This window comes from Bemisia tabaci, chromosome 1 (assembly GCF_918797505.1).
Source record: "Bemisia tabaci chromosome 1, PGI_BMITA_v3".
Taxonomy (NCBI): Eukaryota; Metazoa; Arthropoda; class Insecta; order Hemiptera; family Aleyrodidae; genus Bemisia; species Bemisia tabaci.
This window is the reverse complement of record NC_092793.1, coordinates 56507570-56532427: the sequence shown is the minus strand read 5'-3', so window position 1 is coordinate 56532427 and position 24858 is coordinate 56507570. Positions and strand designations below refer to the sequence as shown.

Sequence of the window (24858 nt, the reverse complement as noted above, 5' to 3'; positions counted from 1 at the left end):
TGATATTGCAGAGAAGGTGAAAAAATATAAAATATAATTTTTTCTAAGATGGCGAGGAGAAAAATTGCGATTTTCGCAAAACCGCTTCTAACACTCCTTGCGCACTGAACCGGTTGAACTGCGAAGTTAACGGGAATCGAGGCCCGTGCGTTGGGTTGATTCCAAACCAAAGCTGAGATTAAAACGTTCGAGGGGGTCTGTCAAGAGACTCTTAGAGGCCCATCATAAAACGCACATTTGTGAAATACGCGTAATGAGGAGCAACTCATTATTTCACGAATTCATCAACAACGCCACGCTGAAACTGGAAATTTTGGACCCCTCCACGCAGATCTACAACCCCTCTAGACTGACTTTGCATTTTATTAGAGTCTCCCTTTTACGGAAACAATCTGCATTTATGAATGCTGTTCTTATTCAAACTATTGAAGGATTTCCAGAAAATTTTGAATGCGTGCCAATTTTAGCAGGTCTGACGTCACGCAGTGGCGTGCACTTCCCTCTTCCTCCGTTACAGGCTCAAAAACCTGCCCCAATTATGAGCGGTCTCGAAAACACAATATAACCCCACGAAGACTTATTCTGTTGGGCCGACACAGGAACCAAAGAAAAGAGACCCCCTCCCCCTTCTCCCCACCTACTCATACATCCAAAAGACGGGTAATTCGATTCATCCTTCCTCTTTATAAGGTCCGGACATTCAGTTTCTTAAATAATCATTAAAGTCGTCAAATGGTCCATAGAGTAATCTTATTTAGGACGCGTTAAAGTGGAAACTAAGTAAGTACAAAATAAATTTGGGCTGGAGATGATCAGCGAATTCACGATTATTAATCTAGTTGCTCTTACCTTTTTTCCGTCTAGTTCATGTATTGCTTGTGATAATACTTTTTCAACACTACTCGCTTCGGCAAACGTAACAAAACCGAAACCCCTGTGAACAGACAAAAAGTTGTTAATAAGCAAAGAATGGTCCTATTTAGGGCTAAAATGTATTGGTGATGACACCACTATTTATGCTCGACCGAGAACACGCCCCTCCTCTCCGTTTTGCTAACGGATTCTATCTTGCCGGTATTTATTTTTAGCGTAAAATATTGATTTCTCCGGCAACTAATTAAAGCGTAAAATACAGTATGAAACTCTAAAATGAACAATTTTACTGATTCAATCCTGAACCTGGTCCTCCTCCTAGATGACATCTGCTATGCCCAAGTTGATTTGAACAATTGATGACCCTGAGGAACGCGTCATTTATCGCCTGAATTTTGATTTCCAGTGGTCCAGTCGATTTTTGCAATTGATGCGGAAATATTGTGCATCTGATCGCCGATTCAAATTCTGCACGAAATTGCGATGCGACTTGATCTGCACGGATTTCAATTGCGAAGGCGTGGCGTGTTTTGCGATACATCGATTGATCTTTCATTTTAAAACTATGGAAAAGGATCGATAAACAGGGTGTTCCGCAATGAACACCCTAATAATCGATACTTTATCGTAGCTTCAATTGGCGGAAACATCGATAATCAATTGAAAATATTTTCACGCGACGTCATAAATGACATGCATGTAAAATTGAGATATCAGCGTAGTGCGTGGGCAAATTCTCATCAGAATTTTGAGCAGAGTCCGAATCTTAAATCGGAAGCGACAAGTTCTCGCCGTTCTCCAAGTGGTAACATTTCATCAAGGCTTTCAGACCCGAGCGGAAAGATAACTTTACAACTAAGTAAAATTTAAGTACCAATTGAGGAAAGTAACTTTCAATCTCTCTTCGATCGTCTCTTTTTTCAATCCATATGAGAGGACTTTAAATCCGGGTAAGAAATGGCATGGCGTCGCCCATTGTCCGCATCAACATGGCAGTGACGGGTATCATTCTAGGCTTTGGGCTTTACTAGGCTAGCACGGTTGCTATTTACAGATTTTAATCTCGAATTCTACGCTCTAATTAGTTGGTGGGGAGTATAAGAGTGGTCATCACTTTTCCCCTTGAAAGCACTTTCCGATTTGACCTTTAGATATGAACTTGCGCAACCACACCCACTCGTCGGCAGGTAGAATTGAGGTGAAGCCACGTTCATCGTCCCCGACTAACGTCATCTATACTCTTGGACGATTTTTTTCGTAGAAATTTTCACTTTTTGGCCTGTTTAAAAGCAATTCTTGCTTAAAAATTAACGATTCCTTCGCTTTTTTGTAACAAACTTGACCTGTTTGAAAGGGTCTACGAATTGAAGAAGGAAACGTACTTCAAACTAATGCTCACCCTGTTCTCTCATCCCGCCGTTCTAGTCATTCCAGTCGATAAAAATCCATTATCGATGGAATAATGGTACTCACTGGCCTTTTTATCAATGTTCTCGGCTTGAATTATAAATTACGATTAATGATGGGACTGGCAAATGAAAAGATAAATGACATGTAAATTTTGCAAGTGTGGCACTAATTCCGATGAAATTTTCCTTGCATAATATAAGTTTGTATAAAATCAAAACCTAATTTAGACCGAGAGAGCGGTTCCAACTTCGAAAGGCGGACCAGTTCAGAATTATTTAAGGTTGTTTTACGGCCAAAATTAATTGATTCAATATATCTTGACTGGTGCTTGAAACTCACAAAATGTTTTAGGTTAAATAGTCGATGTACGAGATGCCCAATAAGAATCATCCGCGACCATGATACCCGCCGTAAAATTTCAAACGAACAATTTGTCCTACAAAGAAGTGGTTAAGGAGTGTCTATAAGGAGACATTTCCTCTCAGTCCCAGTTTGATCCACGGATACAATTTTTTTTGATGGAGTTCTTTACATCCAAGTTATAAGGACCGATAAGGCTGGTTTATCCGAGATGTTAATTCCTGTCCTCGGTACGGGGTACAACCGTTGTACGTGTGACATTGTACTTTAACATTATAATTGCCTTACAAGTGTTTTTTCTGGCTCTGCTGCCTGACGGGACGCTTTTATAAATAACGTTATGGGAACCAAATGGGACTACGTGAAGGAAAAGGGGTTGGACTCATCATTTTCACGAATCAGTGAAACTTCAATCAAAGGCTGCCAGAAGAGTAACGTGATCATATTAAGATGGATTGGTTTCCTAATAAAAATTGAGATTCGAATGTAATACAAATCTAAAAATTGGCTTTTTTAATTGAATTGACATTGAAAAATTTACCACTAAATTCCTTTAATAATTCATACTATATTTATTATATTTGATTTACTTTTATTAGACTGATTTGAGAGCCCAAAGTAGCACGAATACAAGTTTTCGAAAATGGTCACCCGTGTGCGAAATCCCAATGGATCCTGATGCTAATTTTCGTCGAAATATATTGTGGGAGCTTTCGTAATCAGGTTTTCGTCTTTTTGTGTAGTCCTGGAGAGGGTTCATTTTCCAGATCTCGAATCACCCTCCACAATATCTCATGCTTCTTTCTTTTCTCCGCGGGGGAGGGTAATTTCATTTTTTTTTTTTGGGCTCTGCGATAGTTTAGTGTAACTGTGTACTGAGTATGATAAAAACACGACGTAACAGCCTAGTTCAACGATAAAATGCAAGAATAATACACTTTAAATGTGAAATTAGCAAGGCTAAAAAGTAGAGAAGAGACAAAGCCAAGACATTGCGGACTAGTTACATGCCCATCCTCAGGGTGGCAAAATTTCATGAAAAATAAAATCTTGAAATTTCATGTGAAAGATTTCATGAAATTTCAGAAATTTATGAAGACAGTGAAGAATACCGGTTCCTTTTCATGTTTTGCAAAATGTAAAAATTGTGACTTGATTCTATTTTTGTGTGTTTAAGTGCGGGTTGCATACTCTAGCCCCTGAAAAATATGAAATCTTTAATAGCCTCGTGTTTCATGAAATATTTCATTGAAATTTCCAATCCTTCATTTCTTTCTTACGTTTCAGGCCACAGCCTCAACTGAATCAAAGCTAAAATATAAAATTAAAACACAAAAATGGGCATGCAACTGATCGAGATAGGGATCAGCGAAAAATGGAAAACAGGGAAAGAGATAGATAGAGAGGCTCTAGCTCATCATTGAAGATAGGGCAACCTCTGAACCCGACAAAAAATAAGCTATGAAAGCTTTTCCCTGTTACAGGAGAAAAGGTGATAGCAAACTCTTGATCGATCTGTATCAGCTCTAAAGTTGCATAGCTTCCCTCAATTCTTGGCGGCAGGTATCATTCAAAAAAGTCTCGAGACCCATCAGTCAAAATTTTGGGCAAATCAAAGTCAAAACGAAGCCCCAATTCATCCTCATCTTGATGTAATGGCGTCTTTTCCTATCCGTCGTGCATGTGACGGTGCAGGCATCTCCACGAAATATGCCCGCTTTGTCCTACATATCCTACATCACGATCTTTACGATTAATTTTGAGCTGAGGCGATAAAAACTCGAGATTGACTATAAAACATGTCCCTTCGAGTTCACCGCTACCCCTGAAATCGCCTTTTTTTACACCTCAATTTTTCATAAGGTAATATTCAAATTGTCTTGATTTATTCAACACGTGATTAAAATTTTATTTTGGCGTGATAAAATGAGACCCCGTAGACACTTTGTGAGTAATATCTCTCTATCAAAGCTGATACATGTTGATTAGCAGGTGTTTCTGATCGAGAGTTTTCAAATACTAAAAGAAATCTCATATTGAGCGCTATCGAACAAGACGGCCCAACTGATAATTACGGCAAAAAAGAGTTAGCTACTTCGCCGTATTCTACAGTATAAAATACGCATTTTCGTTTTTTTTCAAATTCTGTAGAGGAGCGCTTCAATGATGCTGTAATTATGGGAAAATTGCAAATCTAACCTTAAAATTACGAAACTGGCGAATTTTTTCTTCGTTTGGCAAAATTGCCAGTCTGCAGATAGGTTGTATTGTTCGTTAGCCATCGATATGCGCTTTGGGAGATATTCACCAATTCAAGTTCTTGAACTGAGATTTCGCGCGCTCTCACGGAGAACCAAACCATTGCGCGGCGTTACCTGTTTTACCCCTTCTAGTCCACACCGACACCTTTTCACTACCCCGCCACTAATACATTTGCTCCTCTATTGCCCTGCTCCAACTCCGGCGCTTGCTGAGCTGTCTCTACCGGTGGCGTGGCGCGCTTTGCGGTATGCCGTTTCATGTGCCGTTTAAACCTATAGACAAGGATCGTAAACAGGATCGATTCTTTACCACAGCTTCAAATGCCGAGATATAGATACTCGATTATTCACGCCTCGCCACTGGTCTGTGTGTTCATTAATTACACAACGCCATTTTTCAGCATTTTTGACCCCCCCCCCCCCCCCTCCCCCCTTGAGAAACATTTTTATTATTATTTTTGTACATGTCCAAATAGGGTGGAAAAAATCTTCAATCTTAAAAGCGCCAGAAATTACATTTGAAGTTAAGTTTCTCGGTCAGGATGTTAATATTTTGTTTAACTAAGATGTAAAATGAAATCAGCGACCCAAAAAGCATAAGATCCAACACCTTTTATGACGGTGCAGTGAATTTTCGAATAAAGTTCCGTTAAATCCAGTCTGTGAACCAGTGCGGCGCGCGGCATGTTAGCAGCGCAGAACGCGCACTGGCGCCTACAAACCTAACGGGATACTTCACGCATTGCGCAACGCGTGAAGTATCCCGTTAGGTTTGTAGGCGCCTATGCGCGTGTCACGCTGATTGCCTGCCGCGCCGCAGCGCTTTAAGCAACTATTTCGCGTCAGAGGAGGCGTTGCACAGTATCCTACAAGATTGAAGATTGAAATAACTAGTTAAAGAGGACTTTCAATTTTGACTGCATCTGTTACTGAAAAATGTTTAATATGGCATTGGAGCGTTTCCTAGGCTCCCGCTTTGGTTTTCATCTAATCATATCCGTACAGTGTACACATGAACATATGTTTTTATCTCCTCTCAGAGTCTGTTCTCTTTCATGACTTGATTCATGAATGAAATGTTTTTAAGAATGAAGATAGTAGTAGTATGCATTTATTTTTGAGGTGGTTCCTGTCATTTAAATGAGAAGAAAAAAAAAGTGGACGTAACATGTCCACAATTTGGACAATTTTGGACATATTCATGGTTGGACATTAAATCATGTGGACTTAATGTTAGCTAATGTCAGCGCTTAATGTCATGTGTGCTAGACTTAACGTTTAATGGACATAAATAGCGGTGGACATTTATTTAATGGACGAAAGGTAGGTGAACATACCTAAAGTCCTGGAAGCAACAAAAGTTGAGAGAGAAAGAGAGGGAAAATAGAGATGTAATATCAAAACTAACTAAAAAAAATCCCCCGTTGACTCAGTAAATAACATATATCAAACAAATAAATCGTCTGCCAACAGATTTTACTTTAATCTCCTCCATATGACACACGAACAAAATTCACTTGATTCATTTTGTGGTAAATCGTTTTTTCGACTCATATAATTATTATCGCAGTAATTATTATTTCTCTGTTTTTCTCATTTTTTTCTTCACACATTTAAATCTGCGTAAGAGTGGTTTCATGGATAGTGAAACAGGAGTCCTTCCCCGCTTTTAAAGCAAAGCGGGAGTGGAGGCGGATAAACCGAAGGAAAATACCGCGTGGGGAGACAGCGCGGCCCGGTGAAAGGGCGCACAGTTTCGTGGGGGTCAGAGTTGGAGCAGCCAAGGAGCAAATATAATGGTGACGGGGTAGCAGAGAGGTGTCGGCGCGGATGGGTAAGCGAGGGCGAGGGGCGAGGGGACAGGTAGCACCGCACAATGGATTGCTTCCCTCCGAGAATGTCCCAAACTCCAGCTCATGCGCACGAAACAACGAATACTCGCAAGTCACGCATACAACTCGATTTATGTAGCTATTATCACCCAAAAGGGCGACAACGTGAAAAACGAAAATCACTAGAAAAGTGCCAACCTATGCATTTGAAAGATTAATCAATAGGGCCGACAGCGCATTGTAAACAAGCGTTTTTAAGGATTATAACTTCGAAACTGAGAAAATGTACACGAAATCAAAGTTTTATACGTTCATTTATAATTTTTGATCAGTCTACCTACTCTCGGAGTTTGAGTTAGTACCACTGGATGAATCAAGTTCATAGGTTGGCTGCCTTTTTGGGCCCTAAGAGCTGCATAACCTGATCAAACCTAACCTCCAACTTTTCGAGTTGTCCATACTCTTCCTATAATGATACTCTACCTATTTCTGTAGGTCATTAAAAGTTGGAATAAAATGACTTGCTAAGCAACAATAAAGCTCTTGCATTCGATTCGTGGCGGACTTGTGATTTAGGTTCTAAACCCTTTGTAAAATTTCATGAGGAACAGGTTGACGTCACTGGTTTTCTGTAAAACAAACTCCAAAGCTCAAAAAAGCTCTCAATGTTGAGACCCTGATGGAGGGGATATCTCACGCTACCCTGAGAGTCCACGTCTTTATCTAGTCAAACTCTCCATGCAAACACAGGGAGAAAATACATTAGCAGTGTTGCCGTGTTTTCAGTTTTGGAACCCTCTAAACAAAGCAGTAGCACTTTTAATGTATTTGCTCCCTACCATTGCATGGAGAGTTTGACTGCATATGGTGGTGGACTCTCAGGATAGCGTTGGATATCCTCTCCATTACGGTCTCACTTTTGAGAGCTTAATTTGAGCTTCGGAGATCGTTCCAGAGAAAACCAGTGGTACCATCTTGTTTCTCACAAAATTTTACATGAGAATAAGTACTTGAGTCACAAATCCCCCACTCTTGTAAGAGCTCTTCTTGAGGTCCCATCAGATTTGATCGGGGGAGGTCCCTCATCAGGCACCTGCATGGTTCTTTACCAATGTCTTAAACAAAATCACATTCTTTTTTGATGAGTACAGGAAATGTCAATAAACATTTTTGAATTTGGAAAACAAACTACGATCAGGTTTGCTTTCCAACGCCTGATTCATTCGTACTCCCTATGGGAACCAAATCGATAACTTTTTCAAAGCTTCGCGCCATGACTGAAATGGCGCGAACAAAACTAAACCTTTTTGGGGACGCTGAATAAAAGAGGCACATAACTCCGCTTTACTTACCTTGAAATCAAATACAAAGAGTAAATAGCAAACAAAAACAGCAAACAACAAATAACAACAAAAATTACAACAACAACAACAACAACAATACGTATATCTGCAAAGCTATTTGTATTATGTATCAGATAATTTAAATACCATTGATTCCACAACAACAACAATTCCGTAAGAATACCCTCAAAACTAATCTGGTAGAAATGGAAATTTTGGCAGAGTCAATAGGTCAAAAGTCAAATTAAAGGTTTTTACTTCAAATACGGCGTTGACCTCTCACTAAAAGACCTAGATTTTAGGTTATGGGGATTGTCCATGGGTGATCATGACGTGAGTTAAGATGTCAGGGTGGGTTATGGAACCAAAGATAAGGTGCTAACTTAATTATTGGAGTCGGAGACCTAAATTGAAAAAATTTGAATTGGTTTTGGGGGTATTTCACCTGATGCAGGATTTTTGAGGGGGTTTTTGAACCGAGACACATAATCTTGAAATTACGACTCGGTGACCTCAGTTTTGAAGTATGGCCATAAAGAGGGAGGGGACGGTATAGCGTCACAAATTGAAGTGACCTCATTTAAGTTCAGAGGCAGTTGCTTTGGATACGGGTATGTATGAATTATCAATGTTATAATTCATTAAGTTATTGATTTAGATATCAATATTTCTCGTTTATCCTGCATTGAATTCATTTTTACCAATATTAATAATAGATCCTGCCATCTAACTGAGATATTGATCCTGTTCGATAGTAACCATTGACACTCTCAGGAATATTGATTATCGATACTAATATGAATTTAAATGTTGTATACAAATATGACTATTATTACTATCGTACTTGTCGTAATTGATATCGAAATCGTTTTCGTTTTCGTTGTTTCATCTTCATTGTTGTTGTTTGAATTAAAAATGACCGACATTCATTTATGGAAGTCAATAAAAAAAAGGACAACTGAGGTTGTAGTTAACAAAATGACATTCGAAAGAAACCATCCCTTGCGATCCCAGAGTCCCTTGGATGTGAAATTATCATAAATAAAGATTGAGTATGTTTCTCCGAGTGAGGTAACTACAGAAACGAAAGGAAAAATGATTGCAAAGAAAGCTCTGATATTTGATCTCATCTCCGGTATAATCTTCAAAAATTGTCAGCCAAAAGCTATCTTGAAAATGGTCCAAACCTTCAATACTCTTTGTTCCCTAGAACATGTTTCGGACCGATCAGAAAAAGCTTAAATGATAGTTTTAAACATTCCCGGTTAGCTTCAGCCTCTAAGTAACCCTTCACCCAATCAACGCACCTCAATTCTTTCCGTCATAGAGCATAGCATTCAAAGAAATTACACCTCAGACACCTGGGCAACAATTTTCACCCAGAAAAATTTCTCATCCACGATAAGTTTGGCTCTGGTACTCTCGTTAGAGACGCAAGAACAGCTTTACAGAATGACTAAAACGATAGAGGAGTCTGCTGAAAAAAGCGATGTCTGTGAGGGCAGTTTCCTTGACGTGGCTCGGGAGTTTGACCGTGTCTGCATGAAGAATTGACATGTAAACTGTACAAAATGATTCCGTCCGACCGACGACGTGGAGCTCCTTCCATCACACTTGAAAGAGCGTAAATTCAAAATACGCTTTGCTGACGCATAATCGACATTTAGAGAAATTGGGGCAGGAGCTACGGGGGATCAGTTTCAGCCCCTCTTTTTATGCCCCCTTCACTTCTGACAGCCCGCAATCACGAGGCGGGGGAAAACTCTGCGTTTCCGCTGATGATACTTTACCGCCGTGAACGCGAAGGGAGCAGTAAGTGCACGCTGGGATGAACCTCGAGACACATAAAAGCCTGTGCTAACCATGGCTCATACAGAAATGTACTTACTCGCTATCGCGGCAGTCTAGCACTCGCTCCCTCACGTAGCTACCGAGAGGCGAGCAATAATTTGCAGGAACATTTATCAGATATTCATAATTGGATCCGAAACGATAAAACAAAGCTGAACCGCTGTAAATCTGTGGAGATAGTTTTCGTAGGAAGGAAATAGAAGCGCATTCCATAAATGCTACGCTGTGAAAAGATACCCTATGCAGCTTCTGCGAGAATACGTACGCAAAGCTGACCCTCGATACAAAGATATCATCACAAACTGATTGCGATAGACGCACGAGTCATATACTGCCATGCTAAGGAAAAACGCCGTATGAACATTCGAGAGTTGCCGAATTTCTTTCGAGAAAATGTTTATTTTTGAGGAAAGCTATGAATATTTTTCCTGGAAATTTTCAGAAAATTAATGTGAAATTGCGAACAAAATTATCTGAAATATTGGAAGAAAAATGTTTAATAATTTTCCCAAACATTCGCGATTTACTAAAAGAAATTTGGCAACGCCTGGAGGTTCATACGGCATTTTTCCTTAGCACGGCAGTACAGGCAGTAGGTTGGAAGTGTAGCCAACGTGCGTTACATTTCAGAAAACTGAAAATCGCAATACAGAGGGAAAAAGCTCATCCGAGCACAATTTTCAAACAGCATATTACTTTGAGGGAAAATTGTGCTCGGATGAGATTTTTCTTTCTGTATTGAGATTTTTAGCATTCTGAAATGTAACGTACGTTGACTACGCTTCCAACTTACTGCCTGAAGAAAAGATGGAAGGCGCACATTAATAAAATAGTTACCTAGGTCGACTTAAAATGTGTGCACACGATACGGCTACTACTCATCAAATTAAGATTACACTGCATGTGGAAGAGCTTCTCTACAAGAAAATGTTGAGGCAAATGCTGAGTTACGGCTATCAATTCGCGTCGCATCTCTGACGTGAGGGCGCATCTTAATTTCCAAGTGAACTCTGGAGTGCATAGATTTATATGAACGACATGGCTCACGTAGAAATTGAGGTACGTCCACACTGAAAAAAAAAGTTGCGGGCTGTAAAGACAACCGTCCGTTCCAGGCTCAAGGGCCGAAAGATTCGGGTGCTGGAGCCGTAGCTTCGATTGCTCCGGGTGCTATGCCCGGAACTTTCGGCTTCTGAGCCCGGAACTTTCGGCCTTTGAGCCCGGAACGCAGACGGTATGCCAGACGTTAGAAGAACGGAAAATTGTGGGGTTGTACAGTCTATAGAAACTGGAAAAGAGAGAGGTTGTGCGGATGAAGATCTTCGACTCATAATGAAGGCGAGATGAAACAAGAAAAACGAAGACAGAAGACATGAGACATGAGCTCAACATCATGAAATCTGTGAGGGAGGGGATCGGTAAGACTAACAACTCCTACGAAAACAAACTGCACAGCCACCGAACTCGGGGCCGCTTGCGCTCCAGATTGGTCTATCCGCATCTGTCGACCGAAGAGGAGGAAAACTCCATGTTGGCGCGCGTGAGTTTTTTAAAAATAAAATCATCCGCTCATCTCTCGGTTGTATTGTGCCTTAAACGTCTGGTGGTATGATGCAAGTTGCGGAGACTTTTCTCGTAACGGCAATCTCCGTTTTTCAGTTATAATAATGTTGACAACGCATCACGAAAAAAAAGCACGAGGTTGTCGGATGATATGGACATTTCCAATTAATTGTGGTGATGCCCCAATTAATTATGGTAGTATCCCAATAAATTAGGTGACTAACCCAAATGTTGCGGTACTGCCCTAACTTGAGTTGTGGTGCTACCACTATTAATTAGAAACGTACATATATGTCATCCAACAAATTGGGGTCGTACCAAAATTTGAGGGGATAGCCCCTGACAATTTTTATTGTTGGCAATTAATGAACGAGGAGTATATCAAAGATGAAGAGAGATATCTTAATGATTTGAGAAAACCCCAAGAATGGGTTTGTTGCACGAAAGAGAAACATCCACATAAGTGTATTCTTTAAAGATAAAAAGACATGAAAATCACGTTGGCTTGTGAAAAAAGTCTGAAAGCCATTCTTTAGTTCGCAATTTGCGTAGTTTGTAACACGCTTTTTCACGTTTCCCGCGTCTGCAGGCAGTTTTATTTTTTTTGTCACCACTGAAGCTGACCAGGTTTGCACAGGCAGAGAAGTAAGAAAAATAAATCTGAGTGAACAAACAATCCCACTAACTTTATTTTTGGTACGATTCCAATCGCTCCAAACGTTTTTTTGCGGTAAATTTGAAAAAAAACTTGTTACAAACCGCGCATATTGCGCGCTAAGGAGTGGATTTTCAACTTTTTGTCTGTGTCTAACGTGATTTTCGAGCAAATTTACTCAATGGAAGAATATTCAGTTGGCTGTATCTCTTGCGTGCATCATATCTATTAAAATTTTTCTCGGAAAGTTATGACATGAATAAACGTCAGATATTGAGGCGAAAAAGTACGCTCCAGTATTTAATTTTTTTCACAAAGTGTATTTTTTGAACTTTTTTCCAGCCAAAATAACTGAAATTTGAATTTCTTCAAAAAAGTTTCTATCCTCATACATCTAAACTACACAGAGTCATTGAGAGGAATCACCTCCTAGCTGTGCTTGACGAGTAGGGCGTATTGAAGGCTAAAATCGGAGAGGGATATTGGAACTGCAGCTGGAAAAGATCCAGGACGCACTGCAAATAATCCCTCTGTAAATTGTGTGCCTACAGTATTTAATGCAGCACAGAACAGACAACGAATGAAATGAACAAGAGAGATTAACGAAACCCATTTGGAAATGCGCTATCGACAATTGCAGAGCGAGATATCGCATAAAACAGGCCACCACTTTAGCGGATGGTAACAGACAAGCACCCCGAGCAAAATTAACTCAACCAAGAGGAAACCTAAAAAATGAGGTTTATACTCGAAAGAAACTACGAAAGTGGACTCGAAAGAGCGACAACTTAGCGAAGAACGGGGAAGTGCTTTAAGGGCAGTGATAAAACCCCTGACCCGAGTGATAAGTGTTGGCGGGCTGATTGTTGAAATCGATAGACAAAGCGATAGGCGAAGAATACATTTAGAGTGTTGAGCGATTCTATTGGTTGAAATGGTTGGTTCTGATAGACTAAGAAGGTAAATGATGGACAAAGTATAGGGTCTCTAGTGGGTTGCCGTTAATTAGTCTAAATAGGATCTACCGATAGGATCCTTCCATACCCCTTTTGTCTTCCTTGTCTACAGCTTCGTCTATCAATTTCAACAATCAGCCCGCAGGTGAGGGAGATAAAGGGACCAATATCTAAGCTGAACTAGTTGCAGATCAAGTTGAAGTAAACTAAGCAGCCAGGCAGGTAACGAGAAATAAGAGGGTGAATCAGCAGAAGATGTTACCAGCAGTTTGATTATTAAAGGTAAGTGTTTTATTGGTGGACGAGACTAGACTGACGTACACGTACAGTGAAACTGTATTATTGCAAACGTGGTGGTCGGTTAAAGGTCGATCGAGCAACCGGCATGCCAGTGGCGAGGCGTGAATGATCGAGTATCGATGTTCCCCAATTTGAAGCTACGGTAAAGAATCGATTGTTAAGGCGTCCGCTGCGAATACCCTGTTTATCGATCCTATTCGATTATACTTTATTTTTTTCGATTTATACTTTTTTTTCACTGACTCGTGAGGATACCTAAGATTTTTTCGGTAGTTCATGAAGTATTCTTCCGGAGGTAGATTCAGCAATTTGGCGACACCGGATTGCCTCCATTTAAACCTATGCTTAATAATCCATTCTTGTCGGAGCTTCTGGCCCCTCCAAGAATCGATACATTTCCACAGGTTTAAATAGAGAAGAGACAAGGTTGCCAGTTTGCTGCATCCGCCGATGATTCTCCATGATCTTTTCTGCCTTATGGTAAAGTATCAATATTATTGGCTTCCTCGATAATTCTGAGCATATATTATTAATTTTTTCTAACATAGATTTCATTTCCTTTCATAGTTTGTAAAATCGCATTCGGCTATCGATGAAATATACTCCCTCAATGAGCCCACTCTATTTAGATTAACCCACGAAGGGTTCACGAAGCGGAGCTTAGAAGGCGGGAAGCACCCTCGGGGGGGGGGGGGGGGGGGTTGCGCCGTATAGCGGCCAGGGTAAGTACCCCCTAGTATCTTATAAGGGGGGGGGGGGGTCCACCGTGTCGTGTCTGGAAATGTTACGCTTTACTGGTAAAAAAGCCGCGCTGGATACGATCGAATAAATAGATAATCGAGGCGCGGGTGATAATCGATGCTATATATACCTTTAACTGGTCAATTATTCGGTTTTTTTAATATCGGACGCGCGATACAATATTGTCGATCGACCGACCAACATACTGCCGTGCCAAGGAAAAACGCCGTACGAACATTCAAGAGTTGCCAAATTTCCTTCGATAAAATGTCCATTTTTTAGGAAAGTTATGAATAATTTTTCTTTAGATTTTTAGAATCTTTAGGTGAAATTACGAACTAAATTATCTGAAAAATTGGGGGAAAAAACCAGGAAATTCGCGTTTCATCAAAGGAAATTTGGCAAGGCGTGAAGGTTCATACGGCGTTTTTCCTTAGCACGGTAGCATAGCCGACCAGTCAGGCTAGGTTTGCCCCGAAGAAGACAAAGACATAAGCTCAATACTCGGCCTGAAAGCAGGAACAATAATTGAAGCATAGCTCGGGGCCGCACCGCGCGCGCACTGTGCACGCAGATTCGAGGAGACCATAAAATCAAGAGCACACGGAAAGTGGTGGTCAGGAAAAGCTTGATGGGCCGATAAGCCAGAACATAGTGTGAACAACAATGCGAGAAGCCGATAATGCCTAAAAATAGTGTTGCTGGGTGCTCGAGGAACGATAGATTTGATGCGGATAAGTGCCCTACTTTACGCAGTGGCGAGGATAATGGGAATGGGGAAGAGGAGAACTCCCTCCCCCATAAAGCGGGGGGTTACGACGAATGGCACAATGGACTCCGTCGTGTATAAAAAACGCTCAAGCAAAGGTGCTCGAATACGGAAAGCATGCCTCTAAAGGATACCTCACCCAGATTTAATCAACATAATTACAGATTACGATTCCGTAGATAAAAGTAACCCCCCCCCCCCACCCCTGAATGAACTAGGGGCACTTTGAACCCTGCGTAGCGACAACTCTCTGTATTTCTAAAATTTCAGCAGCAACTTTTAAAGCCAAATAACTTACGTTCAAAATGTTATTAGCTAGCTTTTGGGGGCTTTGAAGGGATCTTTCACTTACAATTGGACAACCTTTTTTTTTTTTTTTTTTTTCAAGAATAATTGCAGTTTAGAAAGAGGAAGTAAAAATACGAGCGGATGGCCCCTCGCATTTTGTTTATAGGGTTAACCGTCCCTAAGATATTTAGCATAAAAGTTCAGCCGTGCTCCTTGGAATAGGGGTGCCGCACAGTGAACCGAGTCAACGGAAGAAGTCTGACAACATTCAGAAACAGTAAAAGCTTTCAACTCCGTTTATACAAAACTTTGAGGTTTTAAAAGTGGTTCCATCGGTTTCCTCGAGAAATTTTCTACTAGAAGCGCCCCTCTAAATTTAAAATGCCACGAAACAAACATCAGATTCAGTCAAAAATTCCATGTCCGACCTCTCTGATTGACTCGATCCACTGTGCGCCGCGCTACTGAATTCGGGCTAGCGGATAGAAAGGAAGAGTATTGACCGGTTCGTAATTTCCCCTCATCTTCCGTCGCACAATGGTCTCGTTAGCCAGAGATGATTACTCAACCCCACGCCGGGCACTTTTCCCCACCCTCTCTTAACGTGCTTCTCAACGGAACCCGTGAATCAGTCAACGGTTGGAGAGGGAGCGAGAAACACCGAAAGCTGGATTTTTGCGAGGGAATTAAGTTCACGTTGCTACGTAATGCCAACCTTTGTTACAACAATACGAAATTCTCTCCGGGCGAGATGCACCTGCCTGCAACTTCGGTTTCCATGTTGGCAGCAATGACGACCGCGTCCAAAATTCTCGGCCCACCACAGGAGGTGGGTCTAGAAATGAATGCATGCAAACGCTGGCGGCAAGTCATCAAACCGCAAAGTTCAGTTCTTGACTTCTGGCGAGTATTTCCCTTTGTCGGTTGGCGGTTCTGTCAAATTGGACACAGCGTGAACGAAATACACTCGCAACAATTTCCCGTAACAGGGTGTCTAGTTCTTTTTTCATTTTGGGAAAATCCTGATTTTTCCTGATTTTTGACTGATAAATCCTGATTTCATAATATTTCCAAATCCTGATTTCATAATTTTCCAAATCCTGATTTTTTCCAGACAAAAATTGGCGAATATAACTTCAAACGGTAGCTCGATAAAAAAATCCGATCGGACAGCCGAATTTTCTTAAATCCATCATTTCACGACCAAATTTTCTTAAATCCTGATTTTACGACCGATTTTTCCTCAAATCCTGATAGAATCGGAAAAATCTGGAAAATCCTAATGCTAGACACCCTGCATCAGTACACTTTTAACTGATTGGTACACGGACTTTATGTCCACTTTTTTTACGTCCACAAACTTTTCGTCCACAATTTTTACGTCCACAGTTCTAAAGCCCACACTATTGTTAAGTCCATTACTTAAACGTCCACTAAGTTAAGTCCACAAATGTAAAGTGCACTTAAGCACAGTAAAAGCCCAAAACATAAAATAATAAATTTGAATGATTTGGAAATCATTAAAGTTGACACGGAACGACTATTATATTTACAAAAAAACACATTATATTTTCCAGGAGTACATATTTCTTTTTCATCAGTTTAGAAGGGAATAATCAATACAGAGAGTGCAAATATTTCAAAATCATGAGTTGAAAAACACTGACTCCGCGAGTTTAAATATTAGAGCCTAACACAGAGCGGAGCGGCGTGTTAGCAGCGCAGAACGCGCATCGGCGCCTACAAACCTAACGGGATACTTCACGCATTGCGCAACGCGTGAAGTATCCCGTTAGGTTTGTGGGCGCCTGTGCGCGTGTCACTCTCGTTGCCTGCCGCGCCGCAACGCTTTAAGCAACTATTTCGCGTCAGAGGCGTTGCACAGTATCCTACAAGATTGAAGATTGAAATAACTAGTCAAAGAGGACTTTCAATTTTGACTGCATCTGTTACTGAAAAGTGTTTAATTTGGCATTGGAGCGTTTCCTAGGCTCCCGTTTTGGTTTGTATCTTATCACATCCGTGCAGTGTACACATGAACATATGTTTTTATCTGCTCTTAGAGTCTGTTCTCTTTCATGACTTGATTCATGAATGAAATGTTTTTAAGAATGAAGGAACTCTTCACCTCTTTTAATTTAAAAATCTAAATTTTCGTATATACTCCCATTTCAAAATTCTCTGTAAAGACGTGAATAGCCTGTGACGTTGAACGTCTTAAAATATACTAACTAACTAACTAATAATAGTATGCATTTATTTTTGAGGTGGTTCCTGTCATTTAAATGAGAAGAAAAAAATGTGGACATAACATGTCCACAATTTGGACAATTTTGGACTTATTCATAGTTGGACATTAAATCATGTGGACTTAATAAAGACTGGACTTAACGTTTAGAGGACATAAATAGCGGTGGACATTTATTTAATGGACGAAAGGTAGGTGGACATAAAATCCAACTGATTCATGAATACAGATGAGAGGTGTGGAGGGGGGAGGGGGGTGTATGGCCATAAATCATGCCTCAATCCTACAACAGAGAGTTTTCCTCACGTTTTTTTCTTATACTCTCTTTCTCTAAGCTTCTCGATTAACCCCAGGAATCAGAGGAAGCTAAAAATAAGTAAACCTTTGACTGATTCATGGTACATAAATGAAAATCAGGAGAAGGAATGTTAGAAAAAAGTAAAAGTTTCCCTTGCGTAGGTTTAATTTATGAATTCTCGCTAGGAAGACCTTTCTGCTATGGAAGATGAGAGAAAATTGTGTACTAGACAACACTCTCTCTCTTGGTCGCTCACGTCTTTTATATTCAAAGCTCATAAATGGTTGATCCTATCAAAAATTGCTGTAAATGCTCAAAGTCATTTGCGTTTTTCCAGGGTCGAGGTTAAAACTGCTTTTTTTTCAACGAAACCACACAATACTGCCAACTTCAAGTTGAGGACCCTCCCCACTCAGCCAACATAATTTTTAACGTCAAATTTGGGTTGAGCACTAAAAATTAACATCATGTACATCTTTTTTAAAAATATTAACTCGGAAAAGTACCCACTGTAAAAAAAAAAAAAAAAAAAAAAAAAAAAAAAAAAAAAAACACGAATATTTTGTTCAAATTTTGAGGGGCTTATTTTTACGTTCAGAGGAAATAAAAATCTCATTCCGACCCTAAAAAACCATCCCTCCAATGCCGATGACTATACCTGCGACTTCCAATACTAAACAGGGTATGCTTGAAAGTGGAAAAACTGAGCGCCAGATGGAGGGAATATTGACTACATGTCAAGCGAAAAGATTGAAAGAAAATGGTGAGGTCATAAAACACCCGAGGCGGAGAATATCGGCACTCGCGTAACGTGTATACATTGTGTGGATACTATTATGAAGGGAGAACAGAGAAGTTTAAACGGAGCAGGCAATTTCAGACAACCCAAAGAGCTTTTTATCAGGATGCTACGAAAGAAAAGCGTAACTGAAATGAGGAAAGCGTTTGAAGGGAAACAGATTAACAAATTACATCGTAATATATCTGCAAGTGACATCGCGCGTGATCAGAGCACAAAATGTATCGAAAAGCTGCAGTCAAACTTCAAAGTTACCATAGTTTCATTGAGAAACGACAGTCCTCTACTTGAAATTCACTTCTAACCAGGAGTTTTTTTTGTTATTTTTTCTTTATTTTTCGTTACAAATTTAATTTTGTTATTTTTTTCTTCTTTAAATTAGATCAACAATAGAGATAAGTTTGCTGGTAGCGAATAGTAATGGGTCAATCTACAGATCCTTACCGCACCCGGCCAAAGTATCACAAGCGCCATGCGAAGTTTAAAAATGTCCGCCGTCATTTTATTTTCTTACAGAGAAGTTGTTCAAAGACGTTTTCCGAAAATTTCATTGAATTTTCTTCGTGATGCCGATAGAATTTAGTGAAATTTTCAGACTAATTCAACCAACAATTTCTCTGTAAAAAATAAAATGCGCGTCGAAATTTTATAACGTAGCATAACGCTTGTGATACTTTGGCCGGGGAGTGACGAGATATTGAAACTCATTCCCGACTGTCGCTATCATACGGAATGTCAGAGCGTTGAATTTTTCATTTTTTGGAAGGCTGCAGCCTGTTTTTAGGAGGACATTGCGGAGGGGTTTTGCGAATTTTTTTGTGAGCAATACATAATCAACGAAAGAAAAGTGCGTCTTAACACTGAGAAAAAGCCAAAAATATAAAGATGACAGAAGGAAAAGATATTATGAAAGAAAAACAATCTCAAACATCAATGAAAACATACAACAAGAGAAGAACAGCAAAGGTGCAAGAGTACCTTGAGTTGTACATCGGTCTTCCGGCACTGTCCAGTAGAAGTTCCCCTGGCCGGCTGCAAGAATACAATCACCTCTTACTAAAATCTAATTCATTATACTGAATAATTGCATGGCAAATGTTACAGTCATGTCATGGAAGTAAAATACATTATTTTCAATTATGAGTCACTCATCCCAGATACTGTATCGAATCTGAAAATCTAAGGCAAAGGGTAGTTCATCCAGTAGAGTTCATAGCGGATATTTGGTCCAAAATGGAAGTCTGTATCTATGACTTTCTCAAAATAGTGGCATTAGAGTTGGTAATTTTCTACTTTATTCAGCCGTCATTTTGGCTCAGTTCAGTTTTTGCAGATTTCCGTCGAAAAATCTCGTTTTTTACTCTCATTCCGGTAAAGGGTCGTTCCAAGGGCCGGTTGCAAACTTTAGCGAGAGCAAAAAGAGGAGTTACTTTTCACAGAAAATGGCTCAAATATCAGAATGAGCGCATCGAAAAAGTCTGAAATAACCCCCACTTTCACAATCTGCGTAGGAAATATGCGTTTTTTTAAAGCCTGCTCGCGCTCCAAAAACGATACTCCGGCACAGGTGAACATTCTGTTAGAGGTGTTGTTCCACACAACTCTTGCACACTAGGATGCTACGCAATATTCAATATGGCCGACACCAACCCGCCAAAACACACTTGACGAGACGGGATTTTATCAACCAGTGTGTTCGTATATTTAGATGGGGTGCTTCCTCACGATTTGCACGTGGGAGAACGACGCATCTTACGAAATGTTCACGTGTGCCGTGATATCGTTTTTGAAGCGGGCACAAAAAACGAATATTTTTTACGCAGATTGTTTGGTCATGAGTGTACAACAAACTTTCCCGATGCACTCATTGTCATTTTTGAGCCATTTTATATAAAAAATCGCTCTTCTTTTTGATCTATCTGAAGTTTGCAATAGACCCGCTGGCGAAGAAACATTTAATTAAGAAGAATGGGAAGAAGGGCGGTCGTTTGGTTGGAGGCACCGTATTTTTCCCACCATCCTCCATTGATTGACAAATAATTAGAAATATGATAAGGAAGGAACTTAAATTTCCGCGAAAACCGAGGGAACTGTAGATGGTGATCTACATAAAAAATTGGCCGGACAAATAACATGTGTAAAATTTTAACTGTCCACCATTACAAAACATCCGTAAGTAAAGACCTGTGGTTTGAACAAAATTTCACACATTTTCTACTCTATGGAATGACATACTTAATGAAAGGGGTGTAATTTGAAAAAAAGTAGGGTCTCTGCCCCCCTTCAAGGAGGCTCACAAAAATTTTGGAAGGGTTCCAAAAAAGAAGTTCCCCCTGACCTACGAGCACTGCCAAAATTTCAAATTTCTGAATACAACCGTTAAAAAAATGAAACAAGAAGGAGGACGAACTTATTTGATGCCCTGCATTTTCTTAAGATACTAAACTATCAGATATTTCTATTGGCATGCGCGGTTTTCAGAGAATTTTCCTAAGCAGGAAATGGAAAATTGAGAGAAAATTTGCATGATATTGATAATAGACTAGCGATGATCATCATAAAACATAGGGCGGTGTTACAGGAAAGTTGCGAACTCGAGGTCAAAATCTTTTCTAAATTTCATCATTGATTCATGCTGAGTGCTCGTGCCACGGGGAAATGAGTATTTATACATGTAAATATACCATAGTTGGAGAATACGTCATAAAAATACAACGGTCTTTCAAAAAGTAGGTTTCCCTCTTTCCTTCCTCGAGTAAGTTCAGTGGCGTGGCGTGCTTTGCGATACATCGATTGATCTGCTTTTAAACCTATGGAAAAGGTTCGATAAACAGGGTGTTCGCAACGAACACCTTGATAATCGATTCTTCGCCATAGCTTCAAATGGGAGTATCGATAATCGATCACTCACCACTGCTTAAGTTAGAAAAAAAATTCAAATAAACACTGGAAAACCTACGATGAACCTACTGCTTCCTAACAGTGTAATTTTTTTTTTCTTCTTCTTCTGGGTTTCTCCTTACAGATCAATCATTTACAAATCGTATTTTGCTAGGACTTTGCTATTTTGCTGGGAATTTGCTATTTTGCTTTTTTACAGGGATTATATGAAGGTTAAATTTCCTGGTCGGCTTGTTCAGCGACTGCTATCAAACCCAGGCCCGGCGTGTCAAGCAGTGGGATTTCAATATCAAGTCTTTAGAATTAGTCATTTTCTCAAAACATGATTTTGGTGCAGACTCAAAGTGCTGTACAAGAGTTTCCTTTTCATAAATAAATGTTTTTCAGTTAAACGCGGCAACGACGGAAATAAAAATCCCGCTCTACGACGAGGGTTTATGCCCCATCACTAATTATGCACTTGATTCGGGAAAGAAAGGAGCACCTGAAAAATTAAACGAAAAACTGGAGTTCGCGTATCGTCCTTACGTTATGTCTTTCGATTACGTGTTTCGGCGGCAGCGATGAAAAAGAGATATTATGGCACCGGGTGGAGTAAGACTTGGCAATTTTTGACAGCTGTTATAAAAATACTAGACCAAGGCTTCGTGCAGCCCTCCAGAGGCCGCACCGCCATTTTTGTTCTTATTTTTTTTTTTTTTTTTTTTTTCTTCAGTCTCTTGACTTATGAAATTCTCTGTAAAATGCATACTATCCGCGCGAATACATGTTCTTTCTCGCCCCCGCCAATTGCATCTATTGTTTCTTGTACCGTCTGTTCAGCTATTCTCCATGTCAGGTTTACATTTAATTTAATAGATGCACCATGTTCCTCCATAACTACTCACTTAGACGGGTGATGCGAGCATTCTCGCTTGGCAATTCCTTTCGCTGCGAACGGACTCTCGCGAAAAGGCCAATTGTCTACTATTGATTATCTGTCCGTATGAAATTTTAATTTCAATCAGACCATTAGATTAACTCCCTTCCCTCCGCCCGAAACCTATGGTTGCCAATTTTGGCGAGTGTCTCTTGATTGAAAGGGAACTCAGAGTAAGAAAAAGTAAACATTCTTGCAAGCCTGTTAAAAATGATCGGTAGAAATCAGAGACCAAAACCAAAAGACTCTAATGATGCCAATTTTATAAGGACTGATCGTAACTGAGATGGGCTACCGATTAAGGTCCGGTTTTATTACCTTTAATTACGGATTTATCCTCTGATTAAAATTTAACGAGCACTCAGGGTACCTGTTCAATTTTAACGGAGGTTGAGACTCTTGGTTGTAAAATGTCCCACCAGAACCGAAAATATCTAAGAGTTCTAAAAGGGTCCCTAAAGCCTCCGGAAAATGTACGGGGAAATCCTGCGGCCTCAAAAGTGATGAAGGGACCCCTGAAGCCTATAAAATACAATTTTGAAAGTGTTATCGGTATCCTTGAGGCCTTAAAAGCGACGACGACGCCCCAAAGAATCAAAACTGCGACAATCAGATTTATGAACGCGATTTGTGGGACATCAGAGGGTTTTCATTCTCAGAATGAAAACATTTGGCGGTAAGTGCAGATCCTCTGAAAAAGATTTACATTTAAAACATTTAGTTTTGTTGGAGGGGCCTCCCCAGAAATGAAAAATCCAATATTCATAGGCATCATCGGGGCTTGCAAGATATTAAAAGAGATAAACGGGATCCCATGGTTTTTAAAAAGATTGAAATTATTGCAATCTGTGCTGGTTAGATAGCAGGTAAAGAATGGAAATTGTAAAAGAAGGAGTGCACAATATTCAAGACCGGTAAATAACATTGATAAACTGCTGCAACTATGTACAAAACGAGGGATCTTGGCCGAAATGGGACGAGCAACTATTACTGCTCCCAAGCCGCACACGTTGCCTATCGAGATATTGAAGGCGATTGATCGGAACGAATTAGAAAAAATGCGAGTGAAGTATTAAGCTACTACAGCTACGGGAAAACCGCCTGATCGCAGTCGAAATGGAAGGAACATCTATATTATTGCTCCCAAGCCACTTACATTGCCTGATAATTAACAATTCTTCATGCGTTCGATGTTAGATTGCACGAGGTGCCATGGCTCCTAAAATTCCTTTCCTCACGACTCTCAGAACAAGTCTACACCTCCCTAACACTTACATCATTTTATGTATACAATTAGAGGACCTTTGCCGGACGCAGACAGAGAATGAAAATTGCCAAAGAGGGGAAAACTCAATCCTCTACATCATGGGTCTACCGTTTGTATAACGACGCGGCCAGGCTGCCGGACGTTCGTCGGCCAAATCTATACACCACGAGACGCGCCGAGGACGGCAGAGCGCAGCCCAAGATTTAAGGGTCACGATGGCAGTTCGATCATTTTATTGTATACTCTTCAATATCATTTAAAAAGGCAAATCCGTGCACCTGCTGCAGGAATTTTCAGCGTGAATTGTGACGCAGCAGGGTAATTTGTGATTTCAGATGGAAAGATAAAAAAATGAGATGGATGTGCTACAGCTTGAAGGAGTTAATTCTGCACTATTCGGCGCGGAGAAGACTCAAAAATTCTAACAACGGGCCCTGTCACAGGAACTCAGAATTCGAGATTAATAAGCGTGGTGCTCAGGAGACTAGCTCTTAAAGTTTGTTGTCGGCATGGAGAGAAAAAAAAGGTGATTGCATCTTGGGCATCTTGGATTTTTTTGATGACGAAGGTCGGTACGGACAAGTTTTATCATCGATTTTCTTGGAAATGGTGTAGTTTATGGAACAAAGTCATGCTAAATAAAGTGTTTGAAATTGTAGCATGAGTTAATTTAAGCAAAAAATCGGACGTTATGGTCCGTTTCTCATACTTCGAATTCCAGATTTTGCTGGCCAGGTTGTAGCAACCTTCGTCAGAGGGTATAATAATCCTCAAGATGCAAACACTTCTCTCTTTTCCTCTATGTAATGTCAGTGCTGCAGGTCCTGAGAACGGTTCATTTCCAACGCACCGATAAAAATATTTGTATTCTTGTGTAACTTTTAGTTGATAAGAGAAGTGAAACACAAACCAGCCCAAATGTTGGGCAGTTTGCGGTGAATTTGGGCGGAAAACAATGGAGCGACTCGGAAACCCCGAGTCCATGGGAGGCTCGGGTTGTGTTATGTTTTACTTCCCGTACTTACGAAACTTTTAAATTGGGTTTTTCCTCTGTGAGTTGAGAACGTAATTAATAAAAACTTCGACTATGTTTTTGAAGGGTTTAGAAAGTGATTAACACCGATACCTAAAAATCTATATTTCTAACTTCGGACCCTTTGGTGGGGGCGGAGGAAACCTATTGGCCTTTCCTCCCCCACCCCGGCGTTTCAAAAAGCCTAGATA

General features: G+C 40.2%; 1 protein-coding gene across 2 annotated transcripts in view; it reads right to left on the bottom strand.

Annotated features, from left to right (window-relative positions):
• The window catches only part of Rbp6 (RNA-binding protein 6), a 243401-nt gene that overhangs the window by 138324 nt on the left and 80219 nt on the right, over nucleotides 1–24858 (bottom strand). Inside the window, exons 4-5 of one of the 2 annotated variants that reach the window (XM_019060155.2) lie at nucleotides 19526–19579; nucleotides 850–934 (exon numbers count right to left, since the gene is read on the bottom strand). In XM_019060155.2, the coding sequence (XP_018915700.1) occupies nucleotides 850–934; nucleotides 19526–19579 (139 nt within the window). The remainder of the gene's footprint in view (nucleotides 1–849; nucleotides 935–19525; nucleotides 19580–24858) is intronic. The other variant, XM_019060156.2, reaches the window with a different exon arrangement.